The sequence below is a fragment of the Hyperolius riggenbachi genome, chromosome 2, assembly GCF_040937935.1.
Source record: "Hyperolius riggenbachi isolate aHypRig1 chromosome 2, aHypRig1.pri, whole genome shotgun sequence".
In the NCBI taxonomy this organism is placed as follows: Eukaryota; Metazoa; Chordata; class Amphibia; order Anura; family Hyperoliidae; genus Hyperolius; species Hyperolius riggenbachi.
In genome coordinates, this window is record NC_090647.1 from 307,115,074 (window position 1) to 307,135,850 (window position 20,777).

Consider the following 20,777-nt stretch of genomic DNA (forward strand, 5'->3'; position numbering starts at 1 on the left):
TGCAGCACACAAGTGTAAATGAAGTCGTGTAATCAGATTAAAAAAACTTGTACTTGGATGGAGATTCTGTTCTCCACCCAGAGCACTCAAAATTAGGGGGACAAACGCATAGGGGGGAGACTTATGAAGGTATGTGATTCTGACTTCTAAGTTCACAGAACTGTGGATTCGTGGATCAGGGAGTGTACTCAGGAGCACATTGGCTCAAATGCTTCCTATGCCTGTCTAAGACTGAAAAGGTGTTTCTAAGATATTGCACTTCTAGAAAGGTAACACTAGATCTACTCTAGCACTACCAAGATCAGCAAGCACACCAGGCTTATATTCTTAAAAATTGATTACAAAGCGTTTATGAGTCTTGTATGAAATTTGGAGTGTAGAGACATCATTGGATCCACACCAAGCACATTATTTCTGCCCTTTTTCCAGGCTGCTCAGCATTTGTCTCATTCAGTCTCACCTCAAATTGAATAAAATACTGTAGGTCATCAATGATCATGGCTTCATAATTATTATTTTTTTTGCAGTGAATTATCCTGTTTTGTATTGGAAGTGGTACTGTAATTGTGAATTGTCTTGCAAGGCATTGCACTGCACTGCTATAGCAATTTTTTTTGTGTGCCTGTTTTTCAACTAAAGGAGTAATTACATAGCACCATAAGCCCACCAGTAAACCACTCTTATTTCCTTTTTAGAGTTGGGCCGAACCTCCGATTTTAGGTTCGCGAACCTGGTTCGCGAACTTCCGCGGAAGGTTCGGTTCGCGTTAAAGTTCGCGAACCGCAATAGACTTCAATGGGGATGCGAACTTTGAAAAAAAAAAATAATTATGCTGGCCACAAAAGTGATGGAAAAGATGTTTCAAGGGGTCTAACACCTGGAGGGGGGCATGGCGGAGTGGGATACATGCCAAAAGTCCCGGGGAAAAATCTGGATTTGACGCAAAGCAGCGTTTTAAGGGCAGAAATCACATTGAATGCTAAATGACAGGCCTAAAGTGCTTTCAAACATCTTGCATGTGTATACATCAATCAGGTAGTGTAATTAAGGTACTGCTTCACACCGACACACCAAACTCACCGTGTAACGCACCGCAAACAGCTGTTTGTGTAGTGACGGCCGTGATGGACTGGTGCGCACCATGGCGAGAGTGCTGGTTTTGGTGGCTTTACAGCCCATATGGTCGCCTGGCTGATGTAGCTGAATGACAGAACAGTGACTGTCCAGCTGATCAAATTTGGTCTGACCACAATGAGGCAACGACCTTATTATCGTGGGTGTGCCCCCCGAGACACTCATCTAGGCACCGGTCATTGCTTCATTGTGATACGCAAGCCCCTTCACCACGGCAAGGTAATGATCACGAAGGGGAATGGGCGCATGTACATGCCTTTTCTTTTGTTGTTGCAGCTGCCCGCAGTGCAGCCAGAAAAATTAGGCAGTCATGTACACGCACCAGAAAAATTATTACAGCGGCCGCTGCTAGCAGCGGCCTAAAAAATTCAGCAATCCGCCTGGAGTCCCGGACCCTGTTGGTGGTGGCGGAGAAGGTAGTCAAGCGGCCTGCAGGCAGACATGCTGTGTGGAGGGACTGGGAGCGACTTAGTCTTCTTGGGGCAGGCCAGGCAGCCAGTCACACGGCGTGCAGGCAGAGATGCTGTGTGTGCGGGGACTGACTTAGTCTTGGGGCGGGCAGCAGCCCTCCGGGATCCATGCCTCATTCATTTTGATAAAGGTGAGGTACTTAACACTTTTGTGACTTAGGCGACTTCTCTTCTCTGTGACAATGCCTCCAGCTGCGCTGAAGGTCCTTTCTGACAGGACGCTTGCGGCAGGGCAGGAGAGAAGTTGGATGGCAAATTGGGACAGCTCTGGCCACAGGTCAAGCCTGCGCACCCAGTAGTTCAAGGGTTCCTCATCGCTGTTCACAGCAGTGTCTACATCCACACTTAAGGCCAGGTAGTCGGCTACCTGCCGTTCCAGGCGTTGGTGGAGGGTGGATCCGGAAGGGCTACGGCGAGGCGTTGGACTAAAGAACGTCCTCATGTCCCACATCACCATGAGATCGCTGGAGCGTCCTGTCTTTGACTGCGTGGACACGGGAGGAGGATTAGTGGCAGTGGTACCTTGCTGGCGTTGTGCCGTCACATCACCCTTAAAGGCATTGTAAAGCATAGTTGACAGCTGGTTCTGCATGTGCTGCATCCTTTCCACCTTCCGGTGAGTTGGTAACAGGTCCGCCACTTTGTGCCTGTACCGAGGGTCTAGTAGTGTGGCCACCCAGTACAGCTCATTCCCCTTGAGGTTTTTTATACGGGGGTCCCTCAACAGGCAGGACAGCATAAAAGACGACATCTGCACAAAGTCGGATCCAGTACCCTCCATCTCCTCTTGCTCTTCCTCAGTGACGTCAGGTAAGTCAACCTCCTCCCCCCAGCCGCGAACAATACCACGGGAAGGTTGAGCAGCACAAGCCCCTTGCGATGCCTGCTGAGGTTGTTCTCCTGCCGCTGTCCCCTCCTCCTCCTCCTCCTCCCCCAAAGAAACACCTTGCTCATCATCCTCTGAGTCTGACTCGTCTTCTGCACACGACTTCTCTTCTTCCTCCTCCTCCCCTCTCTGTGCTGCCGCAGGTGTTGAGGAAACAGCTGGGTCTGATGAAAATTGGTCCCATGCCTGTTCCTGCCGTAACGGTTCCTGGTCACGCTCATTCACAGCTTCATCCGCCACTCTACGCACAGCACGCTCCAAGAAGTAAGCGTAGGGAATTAAGTCGCTGATGGTGCCCTCACTGCGGCTCACCAGGTTGGTCACCTCCTCAAACGGCCGCATGAGCCTGCATGCATTTTCCATCAGTGTCCAGTTGTCGGGCCAGAACATCCCCATCTTCCCAGACTGTTTCATTCTACTGTAGTTGTAGAGGTAGTGGGTCACGGCTTTCTTCTGTTCTAGCAGGCGGGAGAACATGAGCAGGGTCGAGTTCCAGCGAGTCGGGCTATCGCAAATGAGGCGTCTCACCGGCATGTTGTTTTTGCGCTGAATTTCCGCAAAGCGTGCCATGGCTGTGTAAGACCGCCTCAAATGCCCACAGAACTTCCTGGCCTGCTTCAGGACATTCGCTAAGCCAGGGTACTTTGCCACAAATCTTTGAACCACTAGATTCATGACATGTGCCATGCAGGGTATGTGTGTCAGCTTCCCCATATGCAAAGCGGCAAGCAGATTGCTGCCGTTGTCGCACACCACGTTGCCTATCTCCAGGTGGTGCGGGGTCAGCCACTCATCCACCTGTTTCTTAAGAGCAGCCAGGAGAGCTGCTCCAGTGTGACTCTCCGCTTTGAGACAAGACATGTCTAAGATGGTGTGACACCGTCTTACCTGGCATGCAGCATAGGCCCTGCGGAGCTGGGGCTGTGTAGCTGGAGAGGAGAACTGCCACTCAGCCAAGGAGGAGGAGGACAGCGAAGAGCATGTAGCAGGAGGAGAGGAGGTGGCAGGAGGCCTGCCTGCAAGCCGTGGAGGTGTCACAATTTGGTCCGCTGCGCCCTGCTTGCCATCGTTCACCACCAGGTTCACCCAATGGGCTGTGTAGGTAATGTAGCGGCCCTGCCCGTGCTTGGCAGACCAGGCATCCGTGGTCAGGTGTACCCTTGACCCAACGCTCTTCGCAAGAGATGACACCACTTGCCTCTCAACTTCACGGTGCAGTTGGGGTATGGCCTTTCTCGAAAAATAAGTGCGGCCTGGCATCTTCCACTGCGGTGTTCCGATGGCCACAAATTTACGGAAGGCCTCAGAGTCCACCAGCCGGTATGGTAACAGCTGCCGAGCTAACAGTTCCACCACGCCAGCTGTCAGACGCCGGGCAAGGGGGTGACTGGCCGAAATTGGCTTCTTCCGCTCAAACATTTCCTTCACGGACACCTGACTGCTGCTGTGGGCAGAGGAGCAGGAACCACTCAAGGGCAGAGGCGGAGTGGAGGAGGGTGCCTGTGAAGGTGGAAGGGAGAAAGCGGCAGAAGCAGATAATGCACCTGATGGAGGAGGAAGAGGAGAAGGAGGGTGGCTTTGCTTTTGTGTGCTGCTGCTGCTTTTGCTCAGGTGGCCATCCCATTGCTGTTTGTGCCTTTTCTCCAGGTGCCTTCGTAAGGCACTTGTCCCTACGTGAGTGTTGGCCTTTCCACGGCTCAATTTTTGTTGGCAGAGCGAACAGATGGCTTTGGTCCGATCTGAGGCACACACATTAAAAAATGTCCACACCGCTGAGCCACCCTGGGATGTGGGCACTATGGGGACCGTCACCTCAGCAGCTGATGCTGAAGGGCAAGTTGGCTGGCTGTACATAGGTGGCGATACATGGTGCCGGACTCTGCCACCAGCTGTTTCTGACGAAGAGCTGCCCCAGCTTCTTTCAGCAACTTCTCTCCTCCTACTACTCTCTGACTCCACCTCTGAACTGTCCCCCTCTTCATCTCCTCTATTGGGAACATACAGAGGATCCCTATCATCGTCATCATCGTAATCATCCTGCCCAGCTTCGCTTGCCTCAGACAAATCCAAACATGCACCATCAGTAGGTCCTTCATCCTCCTTACACGTTACATCCATAGTGTTGCCGGGTAACTCAAATATATGAGCTGGTGAAAATTCATCTGGCTGTAACAACAATGGCTGTGCATCAGTGATTTCAACACTAAATAATTCTTGCGAAGTGTCAAATGCAGCGGAAGTGGTGCTAGTAGTAGCGCTGGTGGCTGAGCAAGATGAGGTGTTCTGTGTCGCTAAATACTCAACCACGTCCTGACAATCTTGGGAGGTGATGGGACGTGCCTTCTTCCGAGCACTGTACTGTGGGCCAGGTCCACAAGAAATTACATTTACACGACCTCGCGCAGATCTGCCGGGTGGCCTTCCTCTGGCTCTGGCACTACCTCTTCCTCTACCTGTTCTGTCCATATCGGGTATGCACGGAGTGGTATATCACACTGCGTGCACTCACGTAGGTAGGTGGGTTCACTTAACTGCACAGGTATGCGCACTGATGCGGTGGGTTCACTGAACAGAACAGGTATACAGTGGCGGGTTCACAGAACAGGTATGCAGTGGCAGGTTCACTGAACACAACAGGTATGCAGTGGCAGGTTCACTGAACACAACAGGTATGCAGTGGCGGGTTCACTGAACAGGTATACAGTGGCGGGTTCACTGAACAGAACAGGTATGCAGTGGCGGGTTCACTAAACAGAACAGGTATACAGTGGCGGGTTCACTAAACAGAACAGGTATACAGTGGCGGGTTAACAGAACAGGTATACAGTGGCGGGTTCACAGAACAGGTATGCAGTGGCAGGTTCACTGAACACAACAGGTATGCAGTGGCGGGTTCACTGAACAGGTATACAGTGGCGGGTCCACTGAACAGAACAGGTATGCAGTGGCGGGTTCACTAAACAGAACAGGTATACAGTGGCGGGTTCACTAAACAGAACAGGTATACAGTGGCGGGTTCACAGAACAGGTATGCAGTGGCAGGTTCACTGAACACAACAGGTATGCAGTGGCGGGTTCACTGAACACAACAGGTATGCAGTGGCGGGTTCACTGAACAGGTATACAGTGGCGGGTTCACTAAACAGAACAGGTATACAGTGGCGGGTTCACTAAACAGAACAGGTATACAGTGGCGGGTTCACAGAACAGGTATGCAGTGGTGGGTTCACAGCACAGGTATGCAGTGGTGGGTTCAATGAACAGGTATACAGTGGCGGGTCCACTGAACAGAACAGGTATGCAGTGGCGGGTTCACTGAACAGGTATACAGTGGCAGGTCCACTGAACAGAACAGGTATGCAGTGGCGGGTTCACTGAACAGGTATACAGTGGCGGGTCCACTGAACAGAACAGGTATGCAGTGGCGGGTTCAATGAACAGGTATACAGTGGCGGGTCCACTGAACAGAACAGGTATGCAGTGGCGGGTTCACTGAACAGGTATACAGTGGCGGGTCCACTGAACAGAACAGGTATGCAGTGGCGGGTTCACGAAACAGAACAGGTATACAGTGGCGGGTTCACTAAACAGAACAGGTATACAGTGGCGGGTTCACTAAACAGAACAGGTATACAGTGGCGGGTTCACAGAACAGGTATGCAGTGGTGGGTTCACAGCACAGGTATGCAGTGGTGGGTTCAATGAACAGGTATACAGTGGCGGGTCCACTGAACAGAACAGGTATGCAGTGGCAGGTTCACTGAACAGGTATACAGTGGCGGGTCCACTGAACAGAACAGGTATGCAGTGGCGGGTTCACTGAACAGGTATGCAGTGGTGGGTTCACAGAACAGGTATGCAGTGGTGGGTTCACAGCACAGGTATGCAGTGGTGGGTTCAATGAACAGGTATGCAGTGGCGGGTCCACTGAACAGAACAGGTATGCAGTGGCAGGTTCACTGAACAGGTATGCAGTGGTGGGTTCACAGCACAGGTATGCAGTGGTGGGTTCACAGCACAGGTATGCAGTGGTGGGTTCACAGCACAGGTATGCAGTGGTGGGTTCACAGAACAGGTATGCAGCCAGACAGGAACAAGTTAAGCCTAACTAATCTTTCCCTGAGAGACAGTCTGCAGCAGCTCGCCCTACTCTCACTAACGCAGGCAGCACACGAGTGACCGTAATGGCCGCCGCTGCCTGCCTTATATAAGGGGGGGGGGTGGGGCTCCAGGGGCTAGTGTAGCCTAATTAGCTACACTGGGCCTGCTGACTGTGATGTAGAGGGTCAAAGTTGACCCTCCATGTGCATTATGGGGCAAACCGAACTTCCGCAAAGGTTCGCCTGCGGGACGCGAACGCGAACCACTGAAGGTCGCATGGAACCGTTCGGCCCAACTCTACTCCTTTTTGGAGAGAGCAGAGTGGCATTTACCATTCCCTTTTATTCCAAGTGATCCCTAATGTAAGCCATGTAGGTTGCTATTGATCTCTGGACAAATAGGGACTCATTTGGAATCCCCGGAAATTACGTTGATGCATTTTTGAACAATAATCAACATTTCTGATTGGAACTTGGAAATCGGATTTCTGCGGAAATACCACATTATCGTAACTCAGTAATTTTAGCCCAATCACAGAACTCAAAAGCATTGGACCAATCAGAGAATGCAGAGTCAACTTGGAAGTATTTGGCCAATCGGAGAATGCAAAACATGACCAAAAAAACTACTCGGAAATCGGACAACAGAAATCAGAAATCCACGGAACCAGTAATCAGCATTAGTGGAAAAATCGGAAATTCCACGAAAACGGAAGTTTGTTGCTACCTCCTGGCCACCCAGCCTGCATGACAGTATAAGGAAGTCCTGAGGCATTGGGGAACTGTCCTTATTTTAACTTTTCAGTGGTCACTTTTTAAGCACATCCCATGAGCACAGTATGTGTACAGTATGTGGTTTCCATGGCTGCAGGTTTTCTTTTAGTTCTTTGGATAAATGATGTGGTTGCCTACAGCTGATGTAGTGTGATGTTTGGTGATGAGTAGGGAAACATGTTCACATCTGAACTATTCCCTTTTTATTTAATTGAGGTTGATAAAGGCTGAATATGAGCAGAGAGCAACAGGAGCCCATGGCTTCCTGCACATCATGGGTCAACCAGGATACAATTGTATTTCACCCAGCGATTGTGCCTGCTGTGGCATACTAAGCCAAAGGATCAGATAGTTAAACTTCACATGTTCTCTCTAAGGAAATAGATTTTCTCATTCACATAAAATGTCTCTGGCACCTAAAAATAAAGCTTAAAATGTTGTTTTATAATATTTTACATAATTTTCCTCTATTTTCTAACTGCACCAGGGCATAGTTATGTAGAAGAACCTTCTCAAAAATAACCAAAACTACTAAAGTAGAGGTGAATCATCAAAGTATTAAAATAGTTTAAAACATAAAAAAAGGTGTAAGCAATGTAATCTTACCTCCTGGGAAAAAGGCACTGATAACAGTGAAAACTGTATTATGGAATAAAAACAATTTCTCAAATCACAGCTCTCTTCAACAGGTTAAAGTACTTAGGTGCACACAAAGAGGATAGGTGCAACCCTCTGTTATACTGTGTTCTTTAAAATAAAATTCCCTATGTTGATACAAAAGAGCCTTTAGTACCAGATCACATTACGTTTGCCGCCATGTATCTTACCGTAGTGGACAAATGGACATGCAGAAAATGCCTGGGCTTTCCTGTGGATCCTTTTTACACATGTCCATTGCTGTCTTGACCTTAGTGGTCTATTGTAGAAAATTCAAACCAAAATGATTTTTATGGACAGTGGATCCCATTGCCATTCTTTAGATCAGATGCTACCCAACTGTTGGCCCAGGCCAAACGCTACTTTAGTCAGCTCCTTTCAGCTCGGAGGTGTCAGACCATCTCCACCAGGACGGTAAGGCACAGGAACTCATTCTTTCCCTCTGTGGTCAACCTCCTGAACTCCATCCATGCACTCCCCCCAGTACCTCTTCACTTAGGTTCATGGAATAGGTCCTGTCATAGACAACCTGTCTTTGAGGCGTTGTAACTGCATTGTACCTCCACTGAGTCACACTTTAGTGTTTTTGTCTCCACAGACTGTTATTGTTATGCATTGTACTGTATATTGTATTTATTGTGTGCCAAGCTATGTATGTGCTGAGCTATGTATGTGCCAAAGCCAATTTCAGGCATGACCCAGTCATTCTTGGCAAAATAAATGATTCTGATTCTGATAATAGAGTTAATGGATTTTCCACAGGATTCTTTTACTGATCCACTGAGGGTAGACTTCTTTTTGAGAAGTTATTTTTTTGTATGTTTATGATATTCTATTTTTTCTGTATCTGAATAGTTAATGTTTTGGATACAAAATATGTCACATTGTGGGTATATACGTTGCACTGTGGGCTGAGTGGGTGGGAAGCTGAAGAAGGCCTCTACCCAAAACTTGTGTGATGCCTAACTTTCTTACCCATACAGCTGTTTCATTACCGTATTTGCATTTAGAAAATGTTTATTATATTTGTATACCCAGCCATTAGAAAAATTATTAAAAAGGTCAATATTATTATAATGTTTATATTTCTATTTGAGAATATCAAAATGCATTCAACAATACAAGTGTGTATTATTTTGTAGGATCTTTATGCACTGGACCTGGAGCCATATCGTTATTCTGGAGTGAATCTTACAGGGTTTCGGATTCTGAATGTGGAAAACCCATATGTTAGCGCTATTGTAGAAAAATGGTCGATGGAACGTCTACAAGCAGCTCCCAAGCCAGAAACTGGGCTGCTAGATGGAATAATGACGGTACGATCCCATAATAATATTCTTTTATGATCATAAAAATAAGATATAAGTGAATCATTAAGTCTATTACTATTTTTTAGGTTTAAACACATTACCAAATTGCTGTTGTTCCCCCAGGAATAAGTCAGTGCTTTTCATGTGTCTTTATCATTGCCAATCTAAGTCTATGAGCAGATTAAGATAGATTCAAACAATTTATGAGCATAATCAGTACAGCAGTTCTGTAATAAAAAAAATTAAGTATACAGTACTAATCAAACTTCATAATTTATGAGTGGTTGTATTAGGCTATGATGCTTTGAACCTTTCTCTTTTCCTTTCTGAATACGTAATGCCACGCATGGTGTCATGTCATGAATATGGCTAAATTACTGGCATCATTCTAGTCATGTGTTGGAATGGATATGCAAATTAAACTGTATCTTTATATACAATATTTCCCCAGGGCTATGTATACTTTTTCAGAAGGTGAAGAGAAAAATTATACTTTCCTGATAGGTATTACAAAACTGAACATGAATCTCTCCTAACAAGTTAATTCCCACTGTGCTTTGTTTCGATGTTGCATTGAATGTTGAAAATTGTACATGGAATCACCAGACAGTGGAGTTTTTTGAGAAGTGTAAGATCACTTCAAATAAGTTGATGCCTAAAGTGTAGGCCTGGATTCCATCTTTGTTGTACTTTCAATAGTGCTTGAACATTTGTGGGTGACCCAGAGGACACTGAGGGACCTGAAAGACTATGGGGGTTGGGGTGGGGGGAGGAAGAGGCCCCAGGTAAGTAAAAGTAATTCAACTCAGGTTTCTCTCCTTTGCCTGGTTTGTGCCTCAACTCAGATCTCATTTCAACAGATAAGACAAAAATATATTGATTTGGTCATGCCATTATTGAAAAAAATGACCCAATAGCATATCTCTATGTGGTAAAAGTAAGTGAATATTACTCTCCGCATTTGGTGCGGCCCCCTAGTGCAGCAATAACTGCAACTAAACCTTTGCGTTAAAAGTTGATTATTCATGCACACTACACAATAAAATTGTAGACCATTCATCCTTACTGAACTAATTTAGCTCTTAGATGTTGATGGGTTTCATGACATGAACTGTTCACTTTATTGTTTTCCGCAACATCTCAATTAGATTAAGGTCAGAACTTTTATTTTGCTATTCCCAGAACACTCACAGTTCTTCTTCCATAACCATAAATTGATAGAAAAACGTGTGTTTAAAGGATACCAGAGCCCAACACACTAGGAGAAACGTGTGTTGGGTATGTAGAGGGAGCTGTTCTGGTGCCCACTGCTTCCCCGATTCTACTCTGCCCCCCTCCTTTCATACCTGAAGCCCCTCCAGCAGCCTCATCTGGGTCGCCGGAGTCGGGCATCACCGTGCCTGTGCTGGCCTGGCTGCGCACATCCTAGAGCGTGGCTGGGAGCGCTCTGCGCATGCACATGATGTCAATATTGACGTCATGGGCATGCGCATAGCGCTCCAGGCTGCAGTCACATACTGTAGAACGCATGCAGCTGGGCCAGCGCAGGTGCATACCTGCTATGCCTGTTTCTCCTAGTGTGTCGGGCTCTGGTATCCTTTAAGATGATTGTCTTGCTGCTTAATCCCCTTTCTCTTGAGATTCAGTTCATGGACAGATGTCTTGACATTTTAGCTCTGATATAGTTTGTAATTCATTCTTCCATCAATGAAGGCAAGCTATCCTGGCTTAGACCCAAATCAAAACACTCCTGCTACCATGGTTCACAGATGAGAATTTTTTACAATGCTGGAATAAAATGTTCTTTTTTTTCTCCAAGAGTAACGCTCCTTAGGCCAAAAGTTCTAGTATTACTTCATTCAGCTACAAACAAATTATTCCAATATATTTTTGGTTTATCCATATACTCTTTAGCAAACTGTAGGTAGTTCACAATATTTCTGGGAGAAAACAGTGACTTTCTCCTTGCTACCCTGCTATATACACTATTGGTGTCCTGTGTTATTTTAATGGTGGACTCGTGAACATAAATATTCTTCAATGTGAGATAAGTCTTAGTTTCTTAGACATTACCCTTGGGTTTTTTGTAATCTCTTTAACTGTTACATGCCTTTATATTTGATCTTTGATGGCCAACCTCATCAAATAAAACAAGACATAGAACATTTATCTTGCACTGTTGTCCTGGCAGACTCAAAGCGTTTGAGCTGCAGCCACTAGGGCACACCAGGGCTGCCTTCAGAAATGTGTTGGCCCCATGCTGAGTCAACTTACTGGGCCCCCCTCACTCCCCTCTGCCCCACTCCCTCCCAAAAAATCAGTGTTTACCCATAAAAGAAACATGTCAGTGCTATATAAATACATAATAATAATAATAACAATGATATGGTAGGACTTGAGACTATGACTATGGAAGGAATTAGATTGTGAGCTCCTCTAAAGGACAGTCCGTGACATTGGCTATCTACTATGTAAATTAATGCAGAAGATGTCAGTGCTATATACATACATAATAATAATATGGTAGGGCATTAGACTATGCTATAAAAATACTTATAATAATTAGGCAGACACACTAATGGAATTATTTTTAGAGAAGAAGATATCAAGAGGAAAGGAATGAAAGATAGAGAGGAAGAAAGGAGTAGAACGTTTAGGGACTGAATGCAATTACTTTTTCTCATAGGAGATCATTTTCATCTTCTCTTTAAAAATAACTTTTCAGCATTCTGCAATTGAAAAAGTGCCCACAAGATGGGGAAAAAAGTACCATGAAAATTATTTTGATTATATTCGTGCTTGCTGGTGGTTTAAAGGGCATTTTATGACAAGGTGGAAAATATTACCTAGGAGAAAAAGTTAATTTTATATGAGCCTGGGATGGAATGAGGAGGTAAAGGGGAGATACAGCAAGAGAAGGGAGTAATGGAGAGTGACAGGGGATAGAAGACAACATTTTAGCCTTGCAGCAATAGATTGCTATGTTCTAATCTTGCCCAAAACACAATGGGTATACTGGGGGTATATGGCAATGAAGGAGACACATGGGGAAGATGGTCAAGGCTGGCTTTACTAGGGACTCTGGGGAGACATAATTGTATCCAGGAGACTGGGGACATGGAAATGTTGGGCAACATATTGTGAACATGGCTATAACGAGGATTCTGCAATACTTGGGAGATAGCACCCCAGATTATTAGGGAGCATTACTGATGGGGGGTTGGTTATAATTTGTAGCTACAGATCTTTAAATCAGGAGTTCCAACTATTAAAGAAGAGTGGGAGAAGGAAGGAAGTGAGGTGGAGAGTAAAGGTAGTGATCAATGTAGATAAGGTGCAAGCTAGCTGGATTCTAGATTCTCTAGTATTTGCTTCTGTCAGAGTGCAGTGTCTCAGCATCTCACACCAGGCATCAGTCACTGTAGGAACAGCTTATCACTGAGCGCTCTATCTTTTCACACAAAAAGCCTGATTGTATAGTCTGTTTTATTAGTGATAATGCTCCAGTTATTGCTGGCTTTTCCAGCAGTACAAAGCTTCAGAGCAGTACAGTGCCGGACATGTGTGCAGAAGCTCTGTACTGCTCTGTAATCTGACCTGTTGCTCAGCTATCAGAAAAAAACAATAAACGTATAACCAACATGAAATGCCCAGCTTCAGGGAGTGAATCTGACTTCTAAACCTTTGCTAAACATGGTATGCCCTGATCTGGATAGCCAGTTACAAAGATGAGCTAATAAGAGAGGAATTCAGCTCTGTGACTGAAAGAAAATGCACACCATTTGTATGCCTCAGTGTGGAATTCCTTAACTGTATAGCTGTTTTTCCTATTTAGTGTGCTGGGGACTGGACACAGTTAAATGTATTTTACCCAGCAGGGAGGGGTCGGGGTCTCAGTCACTGCTTGGGCCCCATACAGGACTGTCATATTGGTGGCTGTGGGCATACTCAGTAGCCAGTAGCAGTGTTAGGGAGTCTAGCCAAAGGAGTTCTTGCTAAATAGGTGGTGGCTTGCTAAACAGGAAGAGCTGAGATTAGAACCCTGTGTCAGAGGCAGAGCCCTTAACCAGTACACTATCCATTCACTTCTAGATAAGGTAAGAATGGTTTTGAATTTAATTATCTGTCTGACTTTTAATTGGAGGACTCCAAGGGCCTAATCCAACTCACTTTTTCTCCTAGGTGATACTTTTACATCTTATCAATAAAATGCCTTTTAGGCCACCAGCAAGCAAGAAAATTCTCTAAATAATTTTGACAGTACTTTTTCAATTGCAGAGTGGTGAAAAGTTATTTTATTCAGAATATTAAAAAATATCACCTAGAAGGAAAAGCGTATTGATTTGGGCCCCATATGCTTTTGCATTGATCATGTATCTTTTTCTAGCTTTATGGGAATCAGCAACTCTTTTTCTAAGGTACTTAGAAATCCCATTAGTTTCAGCCATAACACACAGCCACAAATGTGTGGTATGTGTGATCAGGGTTCACTGAATACCCGGGTTTCTTTCACATACCTGATTATCATCACATTGAATGAAAAACACCAGACTGATTTCATCTCCAAATTATTTGATAACAACATATATATGGCCTATATGGCTCAAAGCCCAAACGATTCACTTACTTTTGCCACAAGCAGACATGTTATTGTTTTTAATAAATGCATCGCTAAATGTAATACATTTTGGGCCATATGCAATTCCCTTTTTCTCCTATATTTTCTCCTAGGTGATATTTTCACAACTTGTCATAAAAAGCCTTTTAACTAAGCCATCAGCAAGCAAGAAAATACTCAGAATAATTTTGATGGTACTTTTCACTAACTTTTTGGTACTTTTTCCATTGTAAAACGCTGAAAAGTTAGTTTAAAGAGAAAATAAAAATGATTTCCTAGGAGATAACTCAGGTGAAAAATGTAATTGCATATGGGCCTTTGTTTGTTTTGTTTAATTGTTTAACTAAGTTTTCTTCATCTACCTTTACAACTTGTTTAAAAATCAGACCCGTTTAAGTCACATTCATATAGAAATGTTTAAGAAAAAAATTGGCAAACTTTTAAGCACTACTGTGTCTTTCAATTTGAACTTTGGGAAATAAGCCGAGTGATTTGGTAAAAAGAAACACAAATGACAAAATATTTTTTGTAAAAGAAAATACTTAGAATTCCACATTTTGTTATAGTTGCATAAAAATGACCCTGATATATTAAACATCTGGAGTGAGTGCTCCTGTAATAGAGTGTGCTTTGCTTGTCTCCAGTTTTAGTAAATAAAAAAGCCATGTTAGGACATTACAAAAGTCCTCATTCAGCATTCTTCACTACAGTGACAATGGAGATGATTTATGAAACCAAAGGTGGAGCTGTTTGTCACATTCAAGCAGATTTCTTGTTAGTAGACATGATTGGCTTCTGTGGTCATCAGTTCCCCTTTTTCAGTTCTCCCTGCTCAGGTTTTCTTAAATCATCTCCATTCAACTATCTTTAACTTCCCAACCCCTTTACGTTTAAATTCTTCTTTAGATTTATGCTCTACTTCATCTCTGTCTAATATTTTCTCTCCAGAGGCCCTGTCAGTCTTCTTGTGACCTTATCAGTTTTTCAAAGTAGTAGCTCCTTGTAGAATTCAAAACACGCAATTTTCCTTGTATTGCCTGTGCTTTATTTCTGCAAAGAGTGGGTCACTTCTCCGCAGTCACAACCTCTTCAGAGTCCAGATGCCACTAGCCTCCAGTGCTGTTTATCATTTGCTCTAGCAGTAACGAGGACACAGACACACACGGTGCATGATGCATTGGCAGTCTCAGAGGTTCCAGGTCATTGGGCCAGAGTGCTGAGGCTGTTCTGGAGCAGGTTCAAGAATGGTACACACTGATGCTAATCTACTTCTTCAAAGTGTCTCTTTAAATAGTATAAGTCATTTTTGTGTAAAGTTTGACCTTTGGCTTCACCCGAATGTTACACTTTTACAAACAAGCTCTATCTTAAGATGAACAGCAGTTCATACTAAGCTGGATAACCCAGGCATTTTAGAAATTAATGAGTCCTACAGAATAAGTCCAAAATAATCATAGCTGCATAAGCAACATTGTAAACATTGTCAATAGAAACATTCAAATTGCAGCTTGATTTGTGCTGGCTAGAAGATAAAAGCAAAGCAAATGAAGGCAAATAAACAGAGCCAATGAAAGGATGTGTAAATATAAAAATACCATCATAATAAACTATAATGTTAGTGTTGCATAGTGTCTCAGTAGGTTTATTACAAACAAAAGCGCTAGCACAGGAAGCTCATCCAAAGGTGGCTGTGTCTTTAGAACAAGCAAACCAATTTGTTTACATAGTAAAGCAGTACAACAAAGTAGATCAACTCAACAGTTTTTTTAAGGTTTACTCCATTGAGTCACATTCATTATTATGTTGATTGGTTGCTTTCAATCAGCACATTTGACACATCATGTTTTGTTTATGTTGGTCTGGTCTGGACCTATTCATACTAGGTGCATTGCCAAGTTGTTTGAATTTTGATGTTTACTTGAATGTTATGAATTCAGGCACTTGACACAATTGTTAGAATTTATTATATTAATGACTGTTCTATTAATTCAGAATGGGAGCACATCCATTGGCAAGCAGCTCAAGTCAAAATACTGTCAGATGTGTATTTTTTGAATGTACCAGTACCCCAATGTAGACCCATACAATATATATGAATGAGGCTAAACTGCACCACCTAGCAATACTTTCACCATGCACACACTGCTTCATGCATTATAGTATAGTAGAAGGATATACTTAGTGTTTGTTTTCTCATGTTCAAATTAACAAGGAGTTGTCTGCCCTATCCCTTCTTAAGACTATTCCATAATATTCTGCCTAACCATAAATAATAATCATCCTGTTTTCTGAAGCTTTCTTTCTGAGCAAGAACCTACAATCTAGATGTTTACCTTCTGTGAGGCGTTTGTTGAGTTTTTGTTTTCAATGTTTGTCTGTTTTACTGTTTTTTTTGGCCCCAGTAAAGGTAAGTGTGCTTGGTAGCCCTTAAAATCAAAGCTTCTACGCACTCCTTAACTCACCATAGTCACACCTAGAAAAGAGCATTATATTTGATGGTCCCTTTTCTTTAGGGAGAAAACATCTGGAGAGAAAAGGGGGCCTCTGGGACCCTCCTTGTATATAGTGTTGGGCGAACAGTGTTCGCCACTGTTCGGGTCCTGCAGAACATCACCCTGTTCGGGTGATGTTCGAGTTCGGCCGAACACCTGATGGTGTTCGGCCTTTTTAGTTCGGGTTCGCCCGAACTATTCAATGTCCGCTGAACAGGGCCGAACAGGGCCCCTGTTCGGCCGAACAGGGCCCTGTTCGCCCGAACATGCCGCAATACGGCCCCCCTATGGGGTCGCAGGCATAAGGGGGGAGAATGCCCCGATCGCGGGGGGGGTCGGAAATTCCCCCCACCCCCTCCGCTAGTGCTCCCCCTCTCTGCCCGCTTCCCCATAAAAAAAGTTTAAGGCAAGTTAAATAGTACCTGGTGGCTGGCACTGGCAGTGGAGTGAGGAGGAGGAGGAGTCCGAGTAGCAGAGTGATGCGTTGAGGCCGGGCAGCGGGCGGTTCAGCGGTAGTACCCTTGTGGTACTTCGGTCTTTCTCTGACCTCACGTCCTCTACGTGATGACGCATACGAGGGTAAGCGTGACGCGTACCCTCGTATGCAGAGGACGTGAGGTCAGAGAAAGGGCGGAAGTACCACAAGGGTACTACCGCTGAACCGCCCGCTGCCCGGCCTCAACGCGTCACTCTGCTACTCGGGCTCCTCCTCCTCCTCACTCCACTGCCAGTGCCAGCCACCAGGTACTATTTAACTTGCCTTAAACTTTTTTTATGGGGAAGCGGGCAGAGGGGGGAGCACTAGCAGAGGGGGTGGGGGGAATTTCCGACCCCCCCCCCCCCCGCGATCGGGGCATGCTCCCCCCTTATGCCTGCGACCCCATAGGGCCCCCAAAATGGGCATGTTCGGGGGTCCCATTGACTTCCATTGAGTTCGGCGTTCGGGCCGAACATGCCGAACATCTGGCCCATGTTCGGCCTGTTCGGTCCGAACCCGAACATCCAGGTGTTCGCCCAACACTACTTGTATAGTAGGCATGTGCTTCCTCTGCAGAGCTTTTTGCAACTTTATTGTCTGAGCTCCTATGTTTCCTGTATTTTAATTCTGAGAGTCTTCCCAATCCCAATGCTGTTGCCCTTTATTTTAGACAGATGCTGCTCTGACATACGATGCAGTCCATATTGTGTCTGTTTGCTACAAGAGGGCACCTCAGATGAACGTCAACTCGTTGCAGTGCCATCGACATAAAGCATGGAGGTTTGGTGGTCGCTTCATGAACTTCATCAAAGACGTAAGTAATGTAGCAGGAATATTACATGTACACACACACACACAGACACACACACAATAAAAAAGACATCGTAGATTTTACAAAAAATTGCAGTTTAATTGTGAATACCTTATTGGAGACATCTCAATATTAACCTCCCTGGCGGTCAATTGTTCTGCAGCTGCGTGGCCGCGGGAGGTTTTTTAAGCCTAATTTTTTTTTAATCATGTAGCTAGCCTAGCACTAGCTACATGATTCCCCCCCTCCCTGCGGCCTCCCTCCCACCCCTCCGATCGCCGTCGGCGATCAAGCCCATCCAGAAATCCCGTTCTAAATGGGATTTCCTTCAGGGCTTCCCCCGTTGCCATGGCGACAAACGGAGTGACATCATCGACGTCCTGACGTCACAGGGAGTCTCGATCCACCCCATAGCGCAGCCTGGCAGCGATTGGCCAGGCTGCGCAAGGGGTATGCGGGGGGGCCCTGTATCATGGTGGGTAGTGGCGCATCGGCGGCGAGCGGCAGCGATCAACCCAAACATGCAGCAAGCAAAGTGCTTGCTGCGTGTTCTAAAAAAAAATTATGAAAATCGGGCCAGCAGGGCCTGAGAAATCCTCCGCAGCGGCTTACTGCCAAGGATGTTAATTTGTAAACAAAAATATGATTACTAAATTGGTGATATGTCAGTAATCAGTTATATGCTGGTAATCTCCTGTGATCATCAAAACAGCGGTGCTGCACTTACATCAAACAAATGCTACTATCACATTTTGGTGAGTTCAAGTCACTTACTTTTGTTGTTGATGGAATGATATGAAGGAAGGAGCAGTGTACCAATAGTCATAACAGCTGCTATGGGGCCCTGAAGCAGAGGGGGACCAGGCGGTACTTAATGTATTTACTATTAAATTTCTTATGTTCCTCCACCCTCTGACTATGTTTCAGTGCCTATGGACTATATGCAGTATAGATTGCATGAGAATGAAAATTGGCCAAATATCCATAGGGAAGAGGCAGATGTCATTGCTCAAGAATGCCTATGTCTGATGGCCCCATGAAAGTTTTGCTCTGGGGCCCCATAATCTCTAGTTACGCTAAAAATTATTTTGATCCTGTTATTACAGGATGCCATATTATGGCTATAGGCATCATTAAACACAATTTTGGAATCATCTGTGAATATTCTTGGGTCATATTTACATTTGATTATGTCTTTTTGTATAATTCTTTGTGGTTCCTATTTAATGAAACCATTCCAGCTGTGATTCCAGGTACGTATAAACTATTTAAAAGACAGAGCTTCAGCATTTCATATCAGTGTGAAGATGTGTATAGGTAGTTGCAGAGATGATTTAAATGACACTTTCCAATATACAGTAAGCTGATCTAATGATCTGTATTTGCATCTGAAAAACCTAGGTTTCCATATTAATAAATTCATAAGACACGAGTGTCCTCTAGGGGTTGATAATATAGTTTAACAGAATTGTGTTTGAGCTGATTTTTTTTGCATTCAAAGATGCACTCAGCACATTCATCTGTACGTTGATGAGTTTTAAGGAGATACTGAAAATTTGAAAGAAGCAAAAGAACATCATCTGCTTCTGTAACTAGGTCTGTGCTTCTTTTTTTGTGAAAAACATCAGACTGCTCTTCATCTTTGAATCTAGCTTTAAAGAGGATCTGTCATTGTTTTATGTTTCTAGAGAGATCTGTGAATGTGAACAGCTCAGTTAATACCATTGTCAGCATGTTTTAGTATAAGAGAAATCATACTGATGTCCACAGTTTTTCATTACATTTTTACATGGAAATTGCTATATTTACTTATTAATGTCCAAATAGGAGTAATCTATATAACCTGTCAGAAATAATCTAGTGGCAATTTCATTGGTGACTATAGATTAGCAAAGTAGACATAATGCTATTATACTTTATATGACCTTGTTGGATGAAAAATAAATAATAGTCTTACATGTAACTGACAGGCTTTGTGATGCTGACTTCCAGCATTATAAACACAAGAGCAATGTCATGCAATATTTAATGTGATCCTGTGTTTTGGCCGTGGGACATGATCCTGGGCAGTGTTTCTCAAACCTTTCTCCGTGACTCTTCCATAGTGCATATTTTGCAGGCAGCCTCACTTATATACAGGTGGGGTAATTAGTGTTTCAGCTTTAGGGAATCCACCTAGCTAGACACTAATTATCCCACTTGTGCATAGGTGAGGTGGCCTGCAAGACATGTACTGTTGGAAAGTCACAAGAACAGGCTTGAGATACACTGGTCTAAACATGCATAAACATGCATTACGCTACTTGGATAGTTACCTAGGTAATGCGGGTCACACTACCTAAGTAACATGGGCTGTGCTAATTGCCCACTGCACACCACCTCGTCATGGAAAGCACACACTGCCTCTAGATATGTTTATTGTATACTACCCCACCTCTTGATTCCCCCTATTCTTTTAGATTGTAAGCTCGCAAGGGCAGGGCTCTTTCCCTTGTGTGTCTTGGAATTCATTATACATTTTATTCATCATGTTACTTTTGTCACTGCCATTACCATTTTGTCATTATTGTCATTTTGTTACTATATTTTGTATTTGTATTTTGTCAGCAACTATGTATATTTGTATATTGGTGTATTTCATTTGTCTGTATTATTACCCCATGCTAATTTCTTACTTTGTATAGCGCCACTGAATATTTATTGCATAGGTATTTTATCTCTTTTTTTGCATATGTTGACCAGTGTAGGTATCTGTTAATGCATGGAAGTGGGACTTTTGTACAGGCTGCTTAAGGTGATTAAGAGGGATATGAACACTGTTTTATACATGCATATCCATCAGGAATGCAAACATCCCTGGAATTGATATTGCATTTGGAATGTTCTTTAAATTTCAATTTTTACTAAGTCAAAATCAATCATAATCAGTGTGCAAAGTCTGCAGAAACGAACGATGTCTAAAAGTACAAGAAAAGCCATGCCACAGACAGACCTAGCTATTTATGGCACATGGTACTTTTCTGCCAAATAGGGCGTACAAAAAGGAA

General features: G+C 44.1%; 1 protein-coding gene across 2 annotated transcripts in view; it reads left to right on the plus strand.

The window, feature by feature from the left end:
- GRIK3 (glutamate ionotropic receptor kainate type subunit 3) overlaps nucleotides 1-20,777 on the plus strand; it is an 861,495-nt gene that overhangs the window by 415,596 nt on the left and 425,122 nt on the right. For both annotated transcript variants that reach the window (XM_068269053.1, XM_068269054.1), the window contains exons 6-7: nucleotides 9,164-9,337; nucleotides 17,590-17,733. In XM_068269053.1, coding sequence (XP_068125154.1) covers nucleotides 9,164-9,337; nucleotides 17,590-17,733 — 318 coding nt within the window. The remainder of the gene's footprint in view (nucleotides 1-9,163; nucleotides 9,338-17,589; nucleotides 17,734-20,777) is intronic.